The sequence below is a fragment of the Olea europaea genome, unplaced genomic scaffold, assembly GCF_002742605.1.
Source record: "Olea europaea var. sylvestris unplaced genomic scaffold, O_europaea_v1 scaffold877, whole genome shotgun sequence".
In the NCBI taxonomy this organism is placed as follows: Eukaryota; Viridiplantae; Streptophyta; class Magnoliopsida; order Lamiales; family Oleaceae; genus Olea; species Olea europaea.
Genome location: NW_019267230.1, coordinates 176,731 through 200,536, shown reverse-complemented (window position 1 = coordinate 200,536; position 23,806 = coordinate 176,731). Strand labels below are relative to the sequence as shown.

At 30.9% G+C, this 23,806-nt stretch overlaps 1 protein-coding gene and 1 pseudogene across 1 annotated transcript; both read right to left on the bottom strand.

The window, feature by feature from the left end:
* Positions 1 to 1,710: 1,710 nt before the first annotated feature.
* Positions 1,711 to 4,239, bottom strand: LOC111392061 (B3 domain-containing protein At4g01580-like). Its single transcript, XM_023017341.1, has 4 exons — positions 4,124 to 4,239; positions 2,317 to 2,655; positions 2,171 to 2,184; positions 1,711 to 1,721 (listed from the first exon to the last, which is right to left on the bottom strand). Exons 1-4 carry the CDS (start codon positions 4,237 to 4,239, stop codon positions 1,711 to 1,713), a joined length of 480 nt encoding a protein of 159 aa, XP_022873109.1.
* A 15,396-nt stretch (positions 4,240 to 19,635) lies between these two features.
* On the bottom strand, positions 19,636 to 21,484 carry LOC111392072 (annotated as a pseudogene).
* Between the last annotated feature and the right edge of the window lie 2,322 nt (positions 21,485 to 23,806).

Genomic DNA, 23,806 nt, shown 5'->3' with positions numbered 1-23,806 from the left:
TCCACTATTAAGTCAATATAAATCGAAAACTCCTTTTCGACTTATGAGTACACCTTGGCCAAGGATTTCATCATCGACTTAATTGAATTAAACGCAGATCATCTCCTACTATCTAAGAGTGACGAATCCTTTATTGATCAATCACAACCTTCATACGATTCTTGACGTACCCGAACGATGTCGCGGCCCCTTTCAGAGCAACATCCAACACCGTCAAAGTATGACTGTCCTCATATCAGCTACTTTGATGACCTCAAGTCAAAGGACTAATTCCACTACCGAACGTTAGAGATTAGCCACTGACACTCAGATAGTTATCCATGTGGAATCTCTTAGCGGGTCTCCAATGTTTTGTTCTACAACAAAACATCCACATGTTCATTTAAGTGTCACCACACTTTAACTCGTGAGATCAGCTACTTACTTCATAAGTAAGAAATGCCACACGTGATGGTCTAACTATATTAACGATATCCGTATCTCGTTATTACTTACGACCATGGTTTATTCAAGATCCAATTATATGTAATTTGTATCTCACAATCACAACTCCTTGTGATTAACAGATTACCTAAAAATTGGATCTTCGGATTCTATTATTTAATATTATTTATCACAAAATTAATTTAAATAAATAATAGATCTCGCCAAAATCAAATGCATTAAATATATTAAAAGCGTTTACAACCTAAATCGATTGGATCTAGGGCATAACACTTACAGAAAGTTAACTACTTGGTAGTTTTTTGGATACTGGAAACGATCCAAAAGTAATGTTGTATCATTTTGATTGTATTTTTATGCCCACCAAGTGAATAGTTTTTGGACGTTTTTCATATTTTCTTTCAATTTTAACTTGTAAACACAATTATTTTCAATCCACATATTTTATTGAAACTGGTTAATGTCATGTCTTAAGAAGTATTTTAAATAAATAACCACTTAAAAGACAAAAACTCCAATATACATTAAAAATCCAATAACTAAAATTTATTAATAGGCCAAAAAAGTTATTTTATAACTAAAACATTTATAAGACAAATATTCACTTTCATGTAAAGAAAATTGTTATAAGGTTAAAAAAAAAAGAAAAAAAAAACAATAATTCACTTATAAAATATAAATATTTGCCTATAAGTAAGTAGTTTACTAATGTATAAAAAACTACTTATATGTACAAAATTTATTTATAATTGTAAAATTCAAACTACTTAGTCTACTTATATGTATGTAAATTAACTTATGTGTGAAAATTACGTATAAATAAAATATCACTTAGCCCTTGTTTGGTCCCCATTATTTTTAAAATACATTTCTCTCTCATATTTTCAATCAAACATTTTTCAATACTATTGAGAAAATGAGCATTGCACGTTAATTGGTGAATGTTAAATATAAGCGTATGGTGGTTGTTGAATGGACATGTACAACAATACTTTATATAAACTGAAATTAAATAAAGCGCTCACATGTAAGTAGACATAGACGAGATGTAAGTATTTGAGAGAGAAAAAAATGGGTTTGATATTTGTGTTCAAATAATCTTCATAATACTCATCAGACTAATTTCATGGCCCAACAAATGTGTGATAATTTGGAAGAAGACGAACGTCATGACTCAACGAAGGTGTGTTCATTCGGAAGAAACGGTGCGGTACATCTATTTTATGAGATATGGAAGAATTAAAGAGATTGTTTAATATTAAAGAATCAATACTTGCCTAAAATCCGTATAACATAATCAATTAAGTGATAATATACTTCAATATAAGTAAACAAGAAAGCAAATGGAATTAGAATTAGAAATAGCATGAATTAATCATCAACGAAGATCTAGTGATGAATTTTTAGCATATAGGGAAAGAGAATTGTTTCATATTAGCCAAACAAAAAAGATACAACTGAAATTTAATAGTTCATATATAAGTCAGAGTCCCATCAGTGTAGCCTTTTTTGTAAACTGTAAACATTGAGAGTTCATTATTTAGTAGTTCAAACACACGTGTCACCCATTTGTAGTTGTTTCTCTCTAAAATCATCTGTCAACCTATGGTGAGACATCGTATTACACCATTTGGTCTTAAAGTTTGTAGTGACATTCCAATTGCGATATGAAGAGTTGTGAATTTGAACATTGCTTACGAATTTCAACAAATGTTGTCTAGCATACCTTCCAAGTATATACTGCAAAGTAAAATGATAAATCAATGAATTATCGAATTTGAAATTATGTGGAAAAAGGTGAATATAGAATGACATTTTATACATTTAAGTAAAGAAAGATACAAGCGATAAATAATCAAAGTTAAAGAGAACCTTACAATTTTTCGATGATCGTTGTGATTAGCTGCTAATGTTACTTCAAAGACAAGATTACCTATAAGTAAAGTGTCTTTTTCAAGAATATCAAAGTTGTATATTACCTCTTGCCCCGAATGGTCTAATACCATGACATTGAATGTAGAATTCTCGTTATATTCAAACACAAGAAGATAACCATCTTGTAAGTTATGATGGTAAAAAAAGTGTTCCCATCCGCCAGCTAAATATATCTTTTCATCAACTCTTTCCAATCGTATGTTAGCAATTATAGTTTCATATCCAATCAAACGTACTGTATCAGTAAGTTGATGTCCTGGGTGATTCACAAAAGATCTAGGAAGCATCGATATAGGAAAAATATAAATATGACATTTAATCATTTTTTCATTGTATATATAATTTTAAAAGTTTTTAATAAATGTGAAAGAAGGAACTATTATATGACTAACCAGACAAATGTTATGGTTCAACGAAGGAGTGATAATTCGAAAGAAATGATATGGTACATCCATTTCGTCTGACATGATATTTATACTGCAACGATAATGGATAAATGTATTTGTTAAATCGTTAGAAGCAATGGGGAATAATATTTTTTCTATATGAACTAGTGTTTAAGAATGTAAAGTGGACGTTTTAAGTAATAGACTTTGAAATATAAGTGAATTAGAAAGTTTGCTAATCGAAGTTGCGTATGAACTTAAACTTTGGATTTAATGTCAGAAGATTAGTATACATCATGCAATGTGTTAATTTTTTACACGAAATTTAAGTTGGAAGAAATCCAAATATACTTCCAAAAAAATAGATAAAATGCCGAAAAATCAATTTAACAAACTGTGAAGAAGTTTGGCAAAAGAGTTGATTTGGAGACAATAAAGACGACTTGATTGAGTGGTATGGATAGAGAAATCATAACTCTTAAATAAAGAATTAACAATTTCATATTAGTGTGAAAAAAGAAAACCTAAATTTTCATAAATTATGATAAATTTACACGAGAAATTAACAAATTTTCAACTAAATTGGAATAATGAAGCTGATTGAAGAAATTTGGTCTGTGGCACTATACTTTCTTCTTCTTAAAATTTTCTTTGTGTATGATGGTTTTATGCAATTGAAGAATTTTTAAAAGAACGGAAGGATTTGCGGATTTGATGGGTCCTTGGAGAAACAAGGATTTAAGTAGATAAGAAGTAAGTTCGAACAATTCTATAGCCAAAAAGTAAAATTGAAAAAGAAAACCTACGTTAAGTGTAGAAAAAGGACAAAAAACATGGAAATCTGCCCTTATACTATTTCTCACATTAATGGAAAGGATGACCACATACAAAAGTACATGTATTAAGAAATGAATAATGAAGAAGAAGAATGTAAAACTTTATGAACAAAAAAGGAGTTAAAAAGCAAAAGAAAAAGAAAAATTATACATGAGCAAAAAAAAAGAGCAGATTTGAAAAAAATGGCAAATAAGAAATCCCATAGCATAGCTTCTGAATTAAACGTCAATCTAAACAAGATATAATTTAAAACTATAGAAATTTAGTTTACCCTTGCGTAATGGTGTACAAAACACAAGGATTAGCAGAAAAATAAGTTAAAAAGTTAAGAAATAAATTGGTCCAAGGAAGAGAGAAAAAGCTAATGAAGAAGATGAGTAGAACCTGATGTGGTTTCATTGTGAAGCAACTACAAGTAACAAATTCTGCAAATTTTTAAACAGTTACTCTTTGAAATCAAAGCTAAAGAATGAAAACGAACACAAAAAGCACAAGAAATGAACAAATCTTTATCCACATACCTTTCTTTTTGCAGATTTGATAAGAGATTGCACAAGAAAAGGTTGCATGGAGAAATGAAGAGTAGCTGGTTGAGTGACAGAATGGAAAAACATAACAAATTAGTACCCTTCCCCATTAAAAAATGAAAATGAGAAAAAAATGGGAATTGTTGGAGTTGCGACACATGTTCGGAGTGTTCTCAATGAGAGACCGTTCTCCCCACTGCGCAGAGAGGATCTATCCATACTACTGCGCGGGGAGTAATGCTGAGCGTTGCGTAGAGATTTATCACCCCGATGGAGCTGTGCCTTAGAATTTTCATTTTTTAGTGTTTCTATTTATATTTATGAAAATAGGTTGAAATTCAAGTTACGTTTGTTTATAAATAAATTTTATTATTAATATAAATTGTGTTTTTAGAATAGTTTGTGTGCATCAACAAGCTTCTAATTTTTATGGATTTATTTATATATAAATGTTAAATATAAGTATATGGTGGTTGTTGAATGGACGTCATCGATAGTACTTTATAAACTGAAATTGAATAAAATGCGTACATGTAAGTAGATATAGAAGAGATGTTTGAGAAAAAATAATGGGTTTTAGATTTGTGTTAGCAGATTTTTTTTGTTGTTTAATGGAAACGAAAAACGAGACTACAATTGGACAATAATTGTACCTCTTCATAACAAATTACAACATTTTTTTTTACTTGGACAAATATTATAATTATTTTTATTAAAATATTAAATGCGAGATAAATTTTGTAATATTAAGTCCTAGTCATAGGTGTCATCATCACTTTTGATACCTCATGCGTTGATCAAATATGTGATAGATCAAGAATCAGATAGAAGCACTATTTTATATAATTAACCAGAAGGCTAAAGTGTTTATGTAGAGTAGTTACGAACCAAACTATAGCCAAACCACAATATTAATATTTGGTTGCATAACTATTGCATCAATAGTCCGAAATACAAGTTAGATTTTAAAGTTCATATACAAAACATATTGTATTTCTACATCTTGTACTCAAAAGAGACAAAAATGATAAAAACAAGTCTAATGCATTATTGAAGATTGTCATCAATGGATTCATTCGATGCAATGCCTTTACCTTTCGCGTTTGTGGAATGTGGACGACTGAAGTTGAGAATAAAACCTTTTTAGTTGATGATTCATTGGAATCATGTTCTATCAAGTTTATTGATTTAGTAAATGGAGTTAGAGATGTACTATCATCACCAGCAAATGGAGTTAGAGATGTGCTCCCATTACTACTTACATGTAGATCTTTTGCTGTTGGTGAAGATGTATCTACGATGAAGATGATATCGTACTTGTATTCTTCTTCCTTTATTTTGTTTTATAGCTTTTATGTTGAAAAACAAATCATCATCTATTGAGGTGTTGATTGATTCTAGAAAGCTTGGTTTGTCCCGTTAAAGAGGAATGTTAGATGTAGAATGTAAATGGATATATTAATATATGTTTGATGTGGATATCAAAGCTATTTCTTTCATCAATGTGAGGGCAGAGCATTGTAAGAATTTCTCATTGGCTTTTCCTATAATTGTAGCATCAATAGATGCTAATGGATCTTGCAATCAGATAGAAACTCTTGCTCGATGGGAATATGACACAAGAGTTGGAAAAACATAGTCTATATGAAATTATATTTTATGTACATATAATTATTACCTTAGAACAACACAAGTTTGAGAGTATCTACAGAATACAGTAATGGATTTCATCGAAATTAGCATATGTAGATTTATTGCAGTTATTGCACAACATGTACCAGAAAGATCGTTTGGGATGTGTAATATGTGGTTTTGCTTTTAACTAAAAGTAGCTTTGCTGTTAACAAAATAAGGATGAGTTAACAAAATTGAGATGAAAGGAATGATTTTAGAGTTTACGAAGATTAAATATAAAAGAAGGCTACTAACCACAAGCAAAAGTCCTACATTTCTGATTTGAGTATTTTGTCTTCTTTTGGGATCAATATTCTTGAAGAAGTTAATGCATAATAACATTTCTTGGTTACAACCTCATTGAGTTTTTGGATATTTGCATCCACCCTTATATTAGATGATGTTAAAATAGTAAGTAAAACAAGAAATAAAGATGATTCTATATGGAAGTTAAAATGAACATGTACATTTAGTTTTGAAAATGTTATAGCTTGTTGATACTTGTGATATATTTGCTATGGAATATACTCCTGAAGAAAGTAAATTGTAAATACTATCCTGCCAGTTGAAACTTCTTCTATGTTATTGGATTTATACCTCAAGTAAAGGAAAAAATAATTAAAAATTGAAACAGTTGGAAATTGAATTATTATATAGTAAAGGCATGTGGCTCATAATCCTAGTGTTCTTAAATTCACATAAATTTGAATGAAGGTAAGTTGGAAGAAATGGAACTCTATTTTTTATATTTCATATAAAAGAGGAGACAGGTATAGAAAATAAATGTGTCACAATAATACATTAAATGTAAACCTAAATATAAACCAAAGAAGTTGCATTAGGAAATTAGAAATGCAAATATTGATACATATCTTCAACATTTCACAAATGCATATATTTGTTAACAAGTAAGAGTGTTTACTGTTTACAAAAATATTCTTTCGATTTAAAACACTGCAATTGTAAGATTCGCAACAAGTAATAAAGTGGATGAAGTGAGTTTGAATGTCATTTCACAAAGATTGAGTAGTTCAATTTTATCTTTCGTAGCTTTAACCGAAACTAAACTATCGAGAATGAATTCTTTTAACCTAAAAAAACTCTAATTTAGAAAAAACCCTAATTATGCAAATGTGAAAGTTGAATGAATGCAAAACATTGTTCTTCAAATGAATTAGAACGCAATTTGATTGTATTCAATGATAATTAAACGCACTAGGATCACAAATTCTCAAGCAATATTCAAATTAACCCTAATTTCACAATCCGACAACACGATGAAATTTTGAAAAATCAATGCTCATAAATCTATCCAACACTCTCTCTCTAGTGGTATTGAACCTATTTTTATAAACCACTAGCCTATATCTCTATGACGGATGTAAATGTATAAAAACACATGTGATTTTGTGAGCACTTAAAGATTTACATAGGGTATAACGGTATATCCGTATCCCCTATCGGACCCTACGATGATTTATATCCTGTCGAACTTATTCCACTTCTCTCAAATGCAAGAACAAGTCACCAAACTCACACAAATTATGTGCACAATAATTGTGGAGAAAATAAGTGCATATAAATCATTCAAAATAATCCAAACGTATTATAATATAAAAATCATGAAACGAAGAATTAAATATCACATCATAAGGTTTATCGATCTCTCAGTACAGAAATATTTAGCCAAACATGGAGAAAATAACAGAATACATGCTGAATTGAAGAAAAAAATCACTGGGTATGAATTCGCGTGAAATTTTGATGGTTTTCATGAAATTCTTCATTACTTTTGCTCAAAATCCTCTCCAAGAAGAGTTTTCTTGCCTGCCAATGTGTTCCTCTTTCAAATATGATGACTCTAGATTTTTATATCGTGTCCCAATCGAGTTCGAAAAGAGTTATATCGAAAATAGGAAACTGCAGAATTTGGGATGGCAATTTGAACTGTCAAAATCGAAAATCGTGGTTAACCGAACCGAACGGGGAGAAAAAATCAGAATCGATGGTGCAATGGAGCGGATATAGTATTTGATTTTAATGAACCGATTCGGGGCGGTGCGAGAATGGTATTTACGTCGTCACCCCGAACCTAACCAATTATTCGCTAAATTTATTTTTTTCCATCTAAATAGTAATCCAATGCAAAACATGTATAAAAAAATATCTAATTTTGCAAACTCCGCAATGGCCTTTTTTCTTCCTTTGTAGTCATACATGATGGTTATCAACTCACTCGCCCTTGAAACGAACTTAATCAACAATCGTAAGGTAAATTTGATCATTTGATTAGTTTTAGGCATCTAGATTGGTTTGAAATTAAGTATACATAGTCTTTGTCTTTCTTGATTTTGTCATCAGTAACCTAGACATCACCCTTAGTACCATAAATCGTTGCCTTCTTACAGATGTACCATCTATCGGCCCTTTTTTTGATCTGGTAAGTGATCAAGAATGCAAATTGTTTGAAGTGCTCTAATATAATTCACTCGACTATCAGTTGATAACTATCATGTGTGATTTTTTTCATAAATTATTTTTTTCAATTTGATGACTGGACCTATGAAAATTATTTATTTTTATGGTTATTAATTGCCCCGAACCGAGATATGAACCGAACCGAATCGAAATTGACTTATGTGATTATGGTATGACATACAAATTGGTGATTTAGTGATGGTTTTGGCCGAACCGACCCCGAACCAAACTGTTGCCAACCGTATGCAGAATCGACCCCTAGAAAATAATTATGCGACCACATAGCTTTAAGCTATGCTACCGCATGGTGAAAATGATTTCAGCTCTCAAATTCCCTGCTATGGTATATGCGAGTGCATGGAATCCTCTACTATGCGACCACATAGTGGAGTAATTTTCCAATTAAGGTTATTTTGGTTCTAGAAACTTGTTATCTTCCATTTTAGCCCCATTTCTTGGTTCTTCTCAATCCATCAATCAATATTAACCCCCAATTGGTACTTAACTCAATCAATCACTTGATTTTTCTTTTGGGGGCATCTTTTTGGTATTTGTACTTTAGTCCGTAGACTTTCGTTTTCTTCATTTTGGTCTTTTTTCTTTTTCTTCCTTTGATCATCTCGTATTATCTCTGAGCTGATGCTCAGCTTATTTGTGTTATTGACTCGTCTTTTAGTTCATCTTTTGAGCATTTACGCTTTGGTCCCTGAACTTTCACTTTGCTTCATTTTAGCCCCCTTTTTTCAAATATTTTCTCATGGATTCCAACATGTCCACCAATATGGCCTACAATATACAAATCAAACGAAATTAAGCTACAATTTAAACACTTTGCTCTTAATTTAGTCATGTTTGTGAGCTAAATAAGTACATAAAAATGCACTTTTCATTTACTTATATGATTAATCTATAGATGGACTTTTCTTTGCTTGTTTAGAGGAAGGAGTATATGTCATTTAGGTTATAAGGTACAATGGTGCTCTAACTTTCCATTGCACAAAATGGATGGCATGCTTTCTTAACTAACTATATTATATATGTACTAATGTAGGTTTAATATTTAGTGCTATAATATTGAAGATAGGAATATGTAAGTAAACTGAAATTTAAGGAAACATTATGAAAGAGCTGTTAGGTTTTGTTGATATCGAAAGACCTATCACACATACAATGGGAATTTTTTTAAATGGTAAATGAAATTATGAATAAGCAAAAGCTAATTTCATATGATACACATAATTATGTAAAAAGTACCATTGAAAGATGTTACTTTCAACTACTTTCCAACAACAATTGGTTTCTTGGTCAAGTTATCTAAAATAAGAGTGTATTCATTTTTGACGAAACATTTCATAGAGTTAAAAAGTACTATTTGAAACCTAAAAAATATGAAAAGTACTAGAGGTTAAAAACAATTGGTGCTAAAATAATGTAAATACAATTGCCAATTTAGAAAAAATAAAGTGAGAAATGGTAGTGCAAACTTGTTGTCAACAAGAATGACATCTTGAACATAAGATTGTGACCCAGATCCTGTTTAAAAAATCTTTTCGGTCGAATATCAATAGCTGCTCCAACAGTGGCTAAAACGAAAAAAATAAATGATATTGTAAAAGGTAAGTTTATTAGGGTTTAGAGTTGAATGACAATTATATCCCTCCAGCTTTAGAAATAATTACTATTGTATCCTTGATTTTGCCCTATAAATATAGGACTTTGGTTCTTAATAAAATATACACAAGTCTATTGACTTCTCTCTGTTCTCTTCTCTTTTCTTCTCTTCTCACAACACGTTATTAGCAAGAAAGCTTAATACTTCAAAATTTTGTGAAGGTAGTAATTTTTTTAAAACATAATTATTATCACATGTATTAATATTAATTTGGTGACATGTGAATTTTTTTATACAAGGCGGTTGTTTTTTCTTCTCTACTTTATTATATATGTATAAACATGAATGATTCTACTGCAAGCAATTTGTTTATGACACTACGAACTTTTTTTTTTGCCGCAATTTTTGTTACTATTTTTTTTTTTTATATTCCACATCTTTTTCCATGCATCACAAATTCCTAGCCACATGTTTCTGTAAAAATCAATACGTGTATTGAAGCAATCTATTTTTTTTTTGATTTGATTGTGTATCAATGTTTTTATAATTGTTTATGTAATTAAGCAAATCCTATGAATAGCTTCAAGTTGTATTCTTATGCACAAATTTTTATTTCATTGGCACTGCATGGTTTTGTCTATCTGCCGCAAAACACAATTAAAAAAGAAAGCAAAAAAAAAAAAAAAACATTTTACTTTAATCTACCATAAATGTTTTATTCTTTTTCATGGGCTCGTCAATACGCCAAATCTCAATTCACATAAACGAAGTTTACGTTATTAATTTTTCTTTTTCAATCAATTCACTTTAATGAATTCAAGCCAATAATTTACGTGTGATAATAGATTAATTAATATTATTATTGTGTTGTGCAATTATTGAACGTTTCATCAAATATATTTTTTTATGTATTTAGCAATAAAATATCAATTATTGAATTCATTCTTAATTGTTGTTACTCTTGAAGTAGCACAACATTATAATTAATATCCCTAGAGAATATTACTTGCTCTTGAAAAGCATAAATTATAATTTTCAATATTCTAGAAGAATATTGACATATTGCTCTTAAAAAAGTAATAGTAAAATATGTGTTCCAGAAGTAGCATATGTTTCGAAGAATATATTATTTTAAATTAGTGTTATCTCTGAAGGAAAACACATAACTTATATTATGATTAACTATTACGTGATGCCTAATCATATTCTTCAAAACTAATTGTATTTTCTCTTGCTTTATTCTGTAGTTAATCAAATGGCAAACATCACAAAACTTGAGTTTGTTGCACTTGACATTTCTGGTAAAAATTATCATGGGTACTTGATGCTGATATCCATCTTATCTCAAAAGGTTTGGGGAGACAATAAAAGAAGAAAACAAAGAATCCCTGCAGGATCTTGCAAAAGCACTCATCTTCATTCGTCATCATCTTCACAATGAACTGAAAATTGAATATCTAATTGAAAAAGATCCACAAGTTCTTTGGAAAAAATTAACACAGAGATTTGATTATCAGAGGACTATAATTCTCCCCAAACTTCGCTATGAATGGATGCACCTTCGTTTGCAAGACTTTAAATTGTTAGTGCGTACAATTCTGAATTGTTCAAAATATGTTCAAAATCGACTTTGTGTAGAGAAAAAAAATCATGATGAAGATATTTTGGAAAAACTTTTTCCACCTTTCACGGTTCAAATGTGCTCCTGCAGCAGCAATATCTTGAGCGTAGTTTCAAAAACTACTTAGAACTTATATCTTGCCTGCTTGTTGCTGAACAGAATAATGAACCGCTGATGAAAAATCACTGGTTACGTTCAACTAGTTCTGTACCATTATCTGAAGCAAATGGTACTGCATTGCCTGAAGCAAATACAATATCAAGACAAGGACGTGGACGTGGATATGGACGTGAACAAGGATTTGGACGTGGACATGGAATAAACCATGGACGAAATAATTAACAAACTCATCAACAATAAGGTAATAATTTTGAAAGGCACAAAGCAAACAAAAGTAGCACATCCAAAAAGGTATACGACTCTACCAAAAATCAATCAAGGAAAAGGGGAAGTGGAGACAAATTTTGTTGACCATATGGTCCAATTAATGTGACTCATTTGGATGTCTCCGATTTCTTTGCTGATCCAAACGTGAATATTGACAATTTGATTGTGGGTGGTGTGATAGAAGATACAAATTAGTATTTTCCTTTTATTTTAGAAATTTAATTTGAAATATGTTTTTACATTCCGTAAAAATTTTGAACTTTATTATGCATTGTTAATTTCACAGAATTAATTATGATTATCATTTTAAATTTTAATTTTAATTTTTTTAAATTTATCTATTTTCTTATATCGATAGATTCATGATGGATTGTCAAGACACTTGCTTGATTGAAGAGCTTGTATTATTTTACCAAATAATATAAAATTATATATTGACGATGCACTTTATTCTAACAAATTCAGAAGAAATTTGCTTAGTTTTAAAGATATCCGCTGTAATGGATACCATATTGAGACGATGCAAGAAAATAATATTGATTATCTTTATATAACTTCTTTTGTATCTACTCAAAAGCAGATAAAAGAAATTTTTATGCACTCCTCTGGCATGTATTATACATTTATAAAAATGGTTGAATCAAATAATGTCACGAACCAGAAATTCGTTGACCCAAAAAGTTTTATACTTGGCATGATCGACTTGGACATCCAGGAGCTATAATGATACATCGAATAATAAACAATTTACATGGACATCCTTTAAAGAACTAGAAGATTCTTTTACTTAATGATTATCCACGTGTAACTTGTTCACAAGGCAAATTAGTCATTAGATTTTCAACTACAAAGGTTAATATTGAATCTTCAACTTTCTTGGAAAGAATTCATGGAGATATATATGAGCTAATACACCCACCATGTGGACCATTTCATTATTTTATGGTATTAATCAATTATTCTATTAGATGGTCACATGTTTGCCTACGTTCCACGAGGAATACAGCTTTTGCTAGACTACTTGCTCATCTTATAAAATCACGTGCACAATTAAAACTATTCGCCTTGATAATGCTGGTGAATTTAGATCACGAGCATTCGATGATTATTGTATGTCAATCGGGATTGTAATTGAACATTCAGCCCTTGTTTGAGTCACATTATTTTCCTTAAAATGTATTTTTGAATAGTGTATAGATGGGAAATGTGGGATTAAAAAATAAAGAAAATTTTTGGATTTGCGTGTAATATTTTTTTATTGAAGAATATGTGGTTGAAACGATGTCAAATCACTCTTCAAGAATGTTTTTTTTTAAATGTGGCTAAAAAATGGCCTCAGTTGCATATGTCCATACACAAAATGGTTTGGTGGAGTCGTTTATTAAACATCTACAACTTATTCCTAGACCATTACTTATGAAAATAAAATTCCCAATTTTTATTTGGGGTTATGCCATATTACATGCTACATCATTGGTTCATATTAGATCAACTGCGTATTATTAATATTCACCTTTACAACTAGCATTTGGTCATATACCTCATATTTCTCACCTATACGGATTGTCATTTTGATGAAATGACTTTCCCAACTTTAGGAGGGGAATAACTACATCCTGAAAAATAAGGTGAAATTTCTCGGAATGAACAACTTTACCTCACTTTGATTGCCGCAGCAATCAATGTGGGCAAGATGTTGAAAAAATCATTCATTTACAAAAAGTTACAAATCAATTAAAGAAAAGTAACAAAGTCATATATTCCAGCAGAAAATATTCTAGTAAAAATTGATGTCCCTTTAGGACAGTCTACTATAGCAAATGTATCTCAAATACGCCAGAAGCATGATCGATCAGTAGGTTCAAAAGACTCTGTACCTCGGAAATGAAAAGTGCATGAGAAAAACCAACAAAAATTTCAGAAGAAATAACATTAGAAAAGATTGATCAATCAAATATTGAAAATATGGTTCCCCAAAAATCATAAGTGCCCGAAAATAATGAGATTTTGATAAATTATATGTTATCTCGTTAATTATGGGAACGGAATAATATTATTATAGACAATATTTTCGCCTTTAATGTGGCTCTCGATATTATGCAAAATGAGGATCCATAACCATAGTCTGTTAAAGATTGTCAAAATAGAAATAATTGGCCAAAATGAAAAGAAACCATACAGGTGGAATTGAATTCTTTGGAGAAACGAAAAGTGTTTGGACCAATTGTTCGAATATCTGAAAACGTAGTCCATGTTGGATACAAATGAGTTTTTGTACGAAAGAGAAACAAAAATAATGAAATTACAAGGTACAAAGCTTGATTAGTAGCTCAAGGTTTTCCACAAAGGCCAGGAATTGATTACGAAGAAACATATTCCCCTGTAATGGACATTATCATTTTTAGATTCTTAATTAGTTTGACTATGCCTTATGGATATAGTGACTGTATATTTGTATGGCTCACTTGATAGTGACATATATATTAAAATCCCTGAAGGATTTAAAGTACCAGGAACAAACGATACATACATGAGAACTATGTTCTCAATTAAATTGCAAAGATCATTATATAGATTGAAACAATCCGAACGCATGTGGTATAATCATCTTAGTAAATATTTATTGAAGGAGGGATATAATAATGGCGATGTCTATCCATGTGTTTTCATAAAGAAACATTTATTGGATTTGCAATTATGATAGTTTATGTTGATAATTTAAATTTAACTGAAACTCCTAAAGAACTCAACAAAACTGCTGATTATTTGAAAAATGAATTTGAGATGAAGGATTTGCGAAAAACCAAATTTTGTCTCAAATTACAGATTGAACATTTTGCATAAGGATTATTTGTTACCAATCTACGTATACAGAAAAAGTTTAAAATGTGTTTATATTAATAATGCACATCCGTTGGCATTACCTATGGTTGTTCAATCACTTGATGTGAAAAATGATCCATTTTGTTCATTTGAAGATGGAGAAATTGTTTATGATCCTGAAGTACCATATCTTAGTGCAATTGGAGTATTAACTTATTTTACGAATTGCACTCGACCCAACATAACTTTTTCTATACATCTCTTTGCAAGATATAGCTTTACACCAACTCAAAGACATTGAAATGGTGTTAAACATATTTTTCGTTACCTAAAGAGTACTATTGATTTGGGATTATTTTATTTTTAAAAGTCAGGATCTGCTTTTATGGGATATGCAGATGCAGGTTATCTATTTGACCCACATAAAGCTAAATCACAAACAAATTATGTGTTTACACGTCAAGAAATGGCTATATCATAGAGATCTATAAACAATCCTTGACTGCTACATCCTCAAATCATTCTGAAATTATTGCAATCCATGAAGTAGGTCAAGAATGTGTATGGTTGAGAAACATGGCCCATCATATCTAAGCATTATGCAGATTAACTTCAACAAAGAATAGTCCAACAATTTTGTATGAAGATAATGCAACTTATATTACACAACTCAAAGGAGGTTATATCAAAAGTGATAGGACAAAGTATATTTCTCCAAAATTCTTTTATACACACGAGCTTCAAAAGAATGACGACATCGATATCCAACAAGTTCGCCCAAGTGATAATGTGGCTGATTTAGTCACAAAAGTACTGCCAACATCTACATTTAAGAAATTAGTTCATGAGATTAGAATACATTGACTCAAAGATCTTTAGTGATCAATATTAGGGGGAGTAGCTGTACTCCTTTTCCTTCACTTAGGTTTTGTTCCACTGGATTTTCCTAACAAGGTTTTAATGAAGTATCATTTATTTTTAATACTCCAATATAACTGTATTCTTTTTCTTTCGTTTGATTTTTTATCAAACAAAGTTTTAACGAGACAGATATCTTGTAAAGTGTCATTCAAAGGGGAGTGTTGTAAAAGGTGTGTTTATTAGGGTTTAGAGATGAATGATAATTATATCCTTGCAGCCCTAGAAATAATTACTGTTGTAACCCTAATTCTGCCCTATAAATACTGGGCTTTGGTTCTTAATAAAATATACACTAGTCTATTGACTTCTCTATGTTCTCTTCTCTTTTCTTCTCTTTGGACAAAAAATGATTAGTAGTTGTATTTGTTTAAAGAGAGAAAGAAATAATAGTTGAAGAAAGAAATCAGAAATTGCAGATGTGTATGTTTGAATCCATGTATTCCTGTAGCACATGGAAAGGAGTAAATACATATGTAGAAGACAGAAGGTCACTGTGGTCTTTTCGAATTTCCTGTAAACTGGTAGTTCAGGAAATAGTCCATTGGAATTGACCAATAGATTCTCTGAATTGAGGCGGTGTATATTTCACATTTGCGTTAGATATTATGTTTTGAATATGACCAATTGGACTTCCAAATTTGTTATATTGGAATAAAAAATTGTCACTTGTACCTTGTGTTCCCTTTTTAATAAGAGTGAACAGAATAATAAGATGTAATACATGTAGTAAGAAAAAGTAACATTTGCAAATTAGTAGAAAAATATTAGATTCTACGTAATGAGAATGTAAACAAGTGTGTAGGTAGAGTTAAGAGATATTGGTGTAAAATAAAAAATATGGGGTTTCGATTGGAAATGAAAGAGTATAGTTTCTTTAGTTCAGGATTTTTTATCTATCTCTAGTGTACTTATACTTAAAAAAAGAGAGAGATGAAGGAATAGAAGTGAGTTTTAAAGGTTTAACACGTGCTTATGATTAAATATTTAGTAGATGAAAAAGTTCTAGTAGTGAAGAACATACTTTTGTGTCAATTAGTGTCATTTTTAAGTATTTGGAAGCACCATTCCAAGCTAGTTTTGGGCACTTTTTTTGGCCACGATAACTTTGGCAGTCCAGTCACTTTGCCCTATCTGTGGATAGATAGATACATGAGATCAGCCTGCATTTCTCGGCCATTTTCCTGCATAAAATTTAAGTTGTTATAATCACATTACAATTAATAATAATATAGTTTATATACAAAGAGGGAAGAATATAAACAAATTCTTTTTTATTTTTTTATTTTTTGTGAAGACGAATATTATAATAATTTTAAGAAAAAAGATATGCAATTGAGAAATGTATACTTAAAATTTATGTACAGCTCTAGTGCATGAGTAGAAGTATTTTGTTTGATGATGTGAAGATTACAAGAGACACAGACAAATAAACATAGACAGATGTATACATATGTGTGTGTGTGTGTGGGTGAGTCAAGATTTTTGAAAGATTGCAGTAAGAAGTACAAAGAGATATTTGAAAATTCATAAGAGTATGGTTTCCTTTGACGGGCAATACCTAAAAGTTAGGAAAGAGCAAGAGGAGTTGGTGGATTTAGGTATGGGCTTAGACGATTTATATACATTACCAGTAGAAGTTATGGTACTGGCAAGATTTGTAGTTCTTTTTGCTTGAGTATATAACAATAATGTAGTAAAATATAGGTAATTGAGTAACTTGAATTGAATGGATATATATAATATAATGTAAATGTCCATTTCATACTGAAAAATATAGTATTTAATAAACAGAAAAACAAACTCATAAAATTGAGCAAGTTCTGAAATGACAAAAAATAATTTCATATCGTATGGTTTGTTCCAAGATATTTTAATTTATGTAAAAACCTATTTCTAGAAGTGAAAGACAAATGCTATATTTATTATTTATATATAAATAAATATAAAACAAAAATAGCATTCGTTTTCCCCTTTCGCATAAAAATATATAAAGAGCATTTAGGAAGAAAAAAGAGGATTTTGTAGTACTCATATTAAACATCTTTTATTTTCTAGCATTTATTCGAAAATAATGTAATAATTGACGATAACATTAATTAAGTTGTGACAATAAATTGAGAAGCTAAAAATAAGCGTCAAAGAGTAATATATGCAGCAAACAAGAGCGTTGAAAAGCTTTGAAGTTGAAGAGGAAAAAAGAAGAAGGTGTTAGTGTAGATAGGAGTTTGAGGAATAAACGTATGGTATGTTTGTGTACTTTAACTTAATTAAGAAGCAACCTTTTTTTATTTTTATATTTAAAACTGAAAGAAAGAAGGTTGTGTGTTTTATAACTAACGTAAAAAAAACTTCATGATTTTATAAAAAAAATTAAATTAAAGAGCATTTATAACTTAAAATACTGTTATTATATTATTTAAAAGAAACTATAGATAATTATTGAAATTAAATTCATGTGTGTGACATAACTGTGTTTTAAAATACTATTTAAGCTTTCAACTATCAAAAGTGTTTAGGTAGCAAAGTTTTATAAAACGCTATCTCACCACTTACCATTTCTTAACATGCTCAAGCCTTGAAGAAGCTATCGTTGCTGTCCACGCAATCAACCATCAGAAAAGGTACATATTTCATCGAAGATCCCTCCGCACACGGAGAACGCAATCTCCGCGTAGCACAAAGAATGCAATCTCCATGCTGCATGAAGAGTGATCTCCGCGAAGCGCAGAGACCATTTCTCTCTGCGTTGTACGATTTGCACAGAGAGCTCTCTTCCGCGCTGTGCGGAGACCATGGATATGGTGCTTTCGAATTTTCATTTTTTATTGTCTGCTCATATTCGTTATAATGAAAATAGGTTGAAATTCAAGTAAGATTTACTTATAAATAAATTTTATTATTAATATCAAATTGTGCTTTTTAAATAATTTTTCCGGATGTCCTTAGAATATATACTGTCTCCAAACCAATAGTTTTCTACTATTGTCACTCAATTTCCAAATCATTAATGTCTTATAGATATTGTATAACTTATAGATGCAGATCAACAAACTTCTTTAATGTATAATAATTTTAATAGATTTTTTTTTTGAATTATTTATAGAGCAGGAGAAGAACAATTTAGTAACAAATTGGTACATGAATTTATAATGACACTTGTCAATTGTGGTAAAAACAATGAATTCTGGGTGCGCTCAGATAACCATTTTGCCTGTTTCGACACACAAGAATTTTGTTTCATCACTGGATTACCTTGCCATGAAGTACCTATCAATCCTGATTTTAATAATAATCGGCTTAGAAATCAGCACTTTAATGTTACAAAAAGAATTAGTATGAGAATGATTTTTGAAGCATTTCACATATGTGAAGATAGAGATGATAAATTTAAACTGTGACTGGTTATGCTGATAGAGTGTATTTTGAAATTAACTGGAAGATTCATTGATTATAGACTTCTCGACATGGTTAAGCACCTTAACGACTTTCTTGTGTATCCATGGGGCCGTAACTGATTGCAGAATAAATAAAATTCAATCCACAAGAAACTTATAAGAATACAAAATAAATTGAATCATTTTCCCAGGAATCCTACGTCCAATTCTTGGTCGATCAAGAAGTGGTATGTTCATTCATGAAAAATATTAGTACTAACTCTGGTTTCCAAATGAACTAACTTTAGAGCACAAGGGTTTTATTAGCTCACAAATCAATTTATGCTTGAAAACTGGGGTCATTAATCCAAATTTGTCACTATTGATTGAGAAGTTGGTTGATGGCTAAGACTGAACCAAAATTTACTTAGTGCTTTAATTAGGATGATTAGTAAAAACTGTAATTTTATCTTTTTATGCTGCACCATAATATAGGAAACGAGGAGTTAACAAACATCAGTCATACTTGGAGGTTTTGGGCCACTCTCTTCATTTGACACGCAATAAGAAAGCTATAAATAAATTCAATAGAAGACAAAAATAAGAAATTGAAATAAAAATCAATATTCTAATCAAATTTATTAAAAATGGTGTACTTTATTAAGAAACACAAGTTAAAAACAATCTTTATTGACACAAATGACATTATTTATATAGTATCCTAATGACAAAAATAAAAATCAATCCACAAGTAAGAATACAAATACTGAAGCATTTAATTTCCCCAAGAATCTTATTTTCTGCTCTTGTTTCACCATGAGTAGAGGAGTGGAATACTCTGTTCATTCCAGAAGAAATTAGAGGGATCAACCCCGTTTTTCACCTGAACCAACCTATTAAAATTATTCTTGAAATATTTGGTCCCCCAAATACTTGCTTTTGCATAGCTTGTATTACTCTTGTCATTAACTCCTATATCAAGATCTCTGTGGTTGATATATGCAGCCCTTGGAAATCTTGAAACATAAGGAGTCATGTATCTGTAAAGCTTTCTAATCCAATTTATATAGTTTTGTGATGCTTCTACCTCTTCTTCGTCCCAAGACAACAAGTACTCAATTTCGTACAAATTACCAGCTCTGTGAGGGAAGGGAATCACAGATTCTGAAATTTCATGCATCCTTCCACCATATGGAATAAAGTACATCTCAGCTTCCTCGGCCTCGTCTTCAAAAAACAATTGCCATATTCCTTCAAGCCCATTCGTGGATATAGGTATTTGAACATAGTCCGATTTTGCTTTGAAGTATCTTACATTTGGCCGAGTCCTATTCAGCAAGACATCGCGTGATTCTATGGGAAATCCAGCCCAATATAGGATTGATTCTATCCAACTCATTTCAGTACAATCTTTTCTCTCCAAACCCAATTCCGGGAAGCTTCGTTGCATCAAAGGGAGCAACGTATCAACGCCACCAAGGAACAATGAAATAAATGAAGCCTGTATAGTTCTCTCACCATCTTGGCTTGAATTTACCCTTCGCATAACAACAGTAATGAACAAATCTTTGTCTAAATTGTGCATGACATATTGCCATCGGTGAACAATAGTTGCTGCATTTTGATCCAAGGTTTTGTTAATTGTAAACACAGTGACTTTTTCTGGAACATCCACCAGTTGTATCTTCCAAGCAACAATGACTCCAAAACTTGCACCTCCACCTCCTCTTATGGCCCAGAATAGATCTTCACCCATGGAATTTCTCTCGAGAATTCTTCCATTGACATCAACCATGCGCGCATCAATTATATTATCTGCTGCAAGCCCATATTTTCTTAATAATGCTCCATACCCTCCTCCACTGAAGTGTCCCCCAACTCCAACGGTAGGGCAAACACCAGCAGGAAACCCTAGGGTTTGACTGTTCTCTGCAATTCTATAGTATAGTTAGCCGATTGTTGAACCAGCTTGAACCCATGCAGTTTTGTTCTCAACATCAACGCTTATTTGCCGCAGGTTGAAAAGATCAAGGATAACAAAAGGGACTTCTGATGTATAAGAAAGTCCTTCATAGTCATGACCACCACTTCGAACCCGTATTTGCAAGCCATTTTCTTTGGCGCAATATATAACAGGCCGAATCTGGGATTCATGCATAGGGGTAACAATGACTAATGGCCTAGGCGTCGTGTCTGACGTGAACCGAAGGTTTCGTATGGAGAAAGTTAGGATGGATGAGTATGAAGTGTTGTTCGGGGTATAAATAATATTGGAAATGGAAGAGTTATTGTCTGATCGAAGGGACATACATTGAAGAAAATCATCGTGTCCATCAGAAGAAACTGCCCATGAACACGAAAAAATAACTGGAAAGGCAAATAAAAAGGAAAATATAATTGGAGTCTTCATCAATATTTAACGTAAAGCTGATTAATTTGTGTATTAGAGCGTAGAACGGGTTCAATTTATAGTATCCGGAAGGAGCATGCTTATTTTGAAATTACAATGAATATTAATGTGAACATCAGGTTTGAAATTCCTGCTATAATAATTGTATGTTAGCGAATTGTTTGATTAAATTTGCTATCATGAACAAATTTGTCAACATTATTTTTCCAATTTTTATTGTCTAGCTAAGGGAAGAAAATTATGTTTGCATGGCGTAACAGAGTAGTATTGTAAACAAGAAATATTTACGATAAATATATCCCCATTGGTTATTTTGAATAATTAATTTAATTTTAGATTTTTGTTCAACGGAGAAGTCACAAATTTCCCGATTATCTGATATTTCAATGTCATAGCTTTTGACATTTTTAAATTTCTTTGAATTTATGACCTGCGTTTCTAGACTGGTGAGTGTCTAACTGAATATCTATGCTTCTGGAATGATCCAGATAACCATGAATAGATTTAAATCTACAATCTGTAAGAATTCAAAACTTGATTTGCATGCAAAGACTTTTATATGCTGACTGAACATATTAATTCTAATTTTTTCCGATACAAATTTTTTTAGTCTGTATTATAATAAGCTTGTAAATCTTATGATGATCTCATATACTTATTCAAGTTAAGTGTTTCGACTAGGCATGTTTATATGAGATAGATAACGACGATTTTTCGGCCCGTAACGCATATTTTGTTTTGTTACACTTACTGCAAGAATCACAACTTGAACGAGTACAAAGGATGCAACAAAATAAGGAAACGGATTGTAAGTATTCATTACATGGATATCCACTTGCATTCTAGGTATTTTTCTCCTATTTTTTTATTGACTTATCTAGAATTTATTTGTATAAGAAATAAATTGTGTGCATCTAATATTTATTTTCAATTATGTTGTAGTATTAGACATACAAAGCATTTCAGAGATTGGACAAAATTTTGGACGCCGTGGATAAAAACATTACAGAGTCCACGAGTGCACAAATGTAAGCCAAATAAAATATTAACGGAAAATACGGTTAAGCAATTTTTGGCTACTCAAGAGGTATGACTTTTTTTTTTTTTATGAATCCACAAGTACGTGTGCATTTAATTATTTAATTGTTTTTGTTTATTAACTTGTGCATTTAATAATGTTCCTTTATTCTTTTTAAAAAGAAATTCAAAAGAAATCATTTTAATATTTCATTCAATTACAGATTCAAGTAGATGCAGTGTTACAATCTACATAAGAAGAATTTTAAATACTATGGTACAGAATTCTTTCACTGCCACTGGACAACCAACATAGTATATTAGGAACAGTCGTTTGTTGCACATACATGCTATCAATGTTACCAGGGATTGGAGTTAGGCCTAGTTTTGCTTCTAGTGGCTTCAACTACGTAATTAAAGAACAAATTGAAGAAATGTTGAGTATGTATAAGCAACATCTATTGTCAGATGTGTCTAGTTTCTGTGACAACTTAAAGGCACAAATTGTTGAGGAATCAAGAAAACAAGAAGCTCACTACCAAGTAATTCTTGAAAACCAAAACCAGTTATTCGAACAAAATCAAGAATGACAAGAAGATCACTATCAGGGCATACAATCTAGCATACAAGCTTATGTGAATACCAGTTTAAATTCAATGAAATCTTATATTGATGAACAAAATGAGAATGTACTGAACAAATTATGTGACTGGGAATCAAATATTGAAGCCATCATAACTTCTATACAACAAGATGTTTATGTCGGTAGAAGTCCAATTCATAGTAACGAACCACAGTAAACATCAACATCTTAACAAATTGAACGTGTTGAAAGGTTGATGAAAGAAAAGAAAAAATAAGGGGAAAAAGATACAGTCTTCATCTCATCGATAGGTTATCCTTTAGAAGACCATCTCATAGACAGGTGCACAGCAATTAGAGATTGGCAGTTGCGAAATCTATCGGGGGTAACAAATCTAATTCTACTCTATTAGCTTGAATATTATAACTTTCATTTAATTTATTTAAAACTAATTTAAATTATATTATACAGTCCATATTGGGATGATGGAGCTGGCAATCCCTACAGAAAAGACATTAAAAACTATAATGGATACAACTAATGATATGAATATTGCAGTAAATAAAGTTTAATAATCATAATTTACATCATTTATTCTATTAGAATATTTATCTGGAGTCAAAGCTATTGAAGCGGCTGATTAATTATTGTTGCACCCTTATTTCTGAAAAATAGACAATTCTGGACTTCACATTTGAAAATGAATGTGCTCGTAGATGGTGTGGCAAATAAACATACGATGAAGAAATGCCAGTAGAGATCCAGTGGATCGAATTA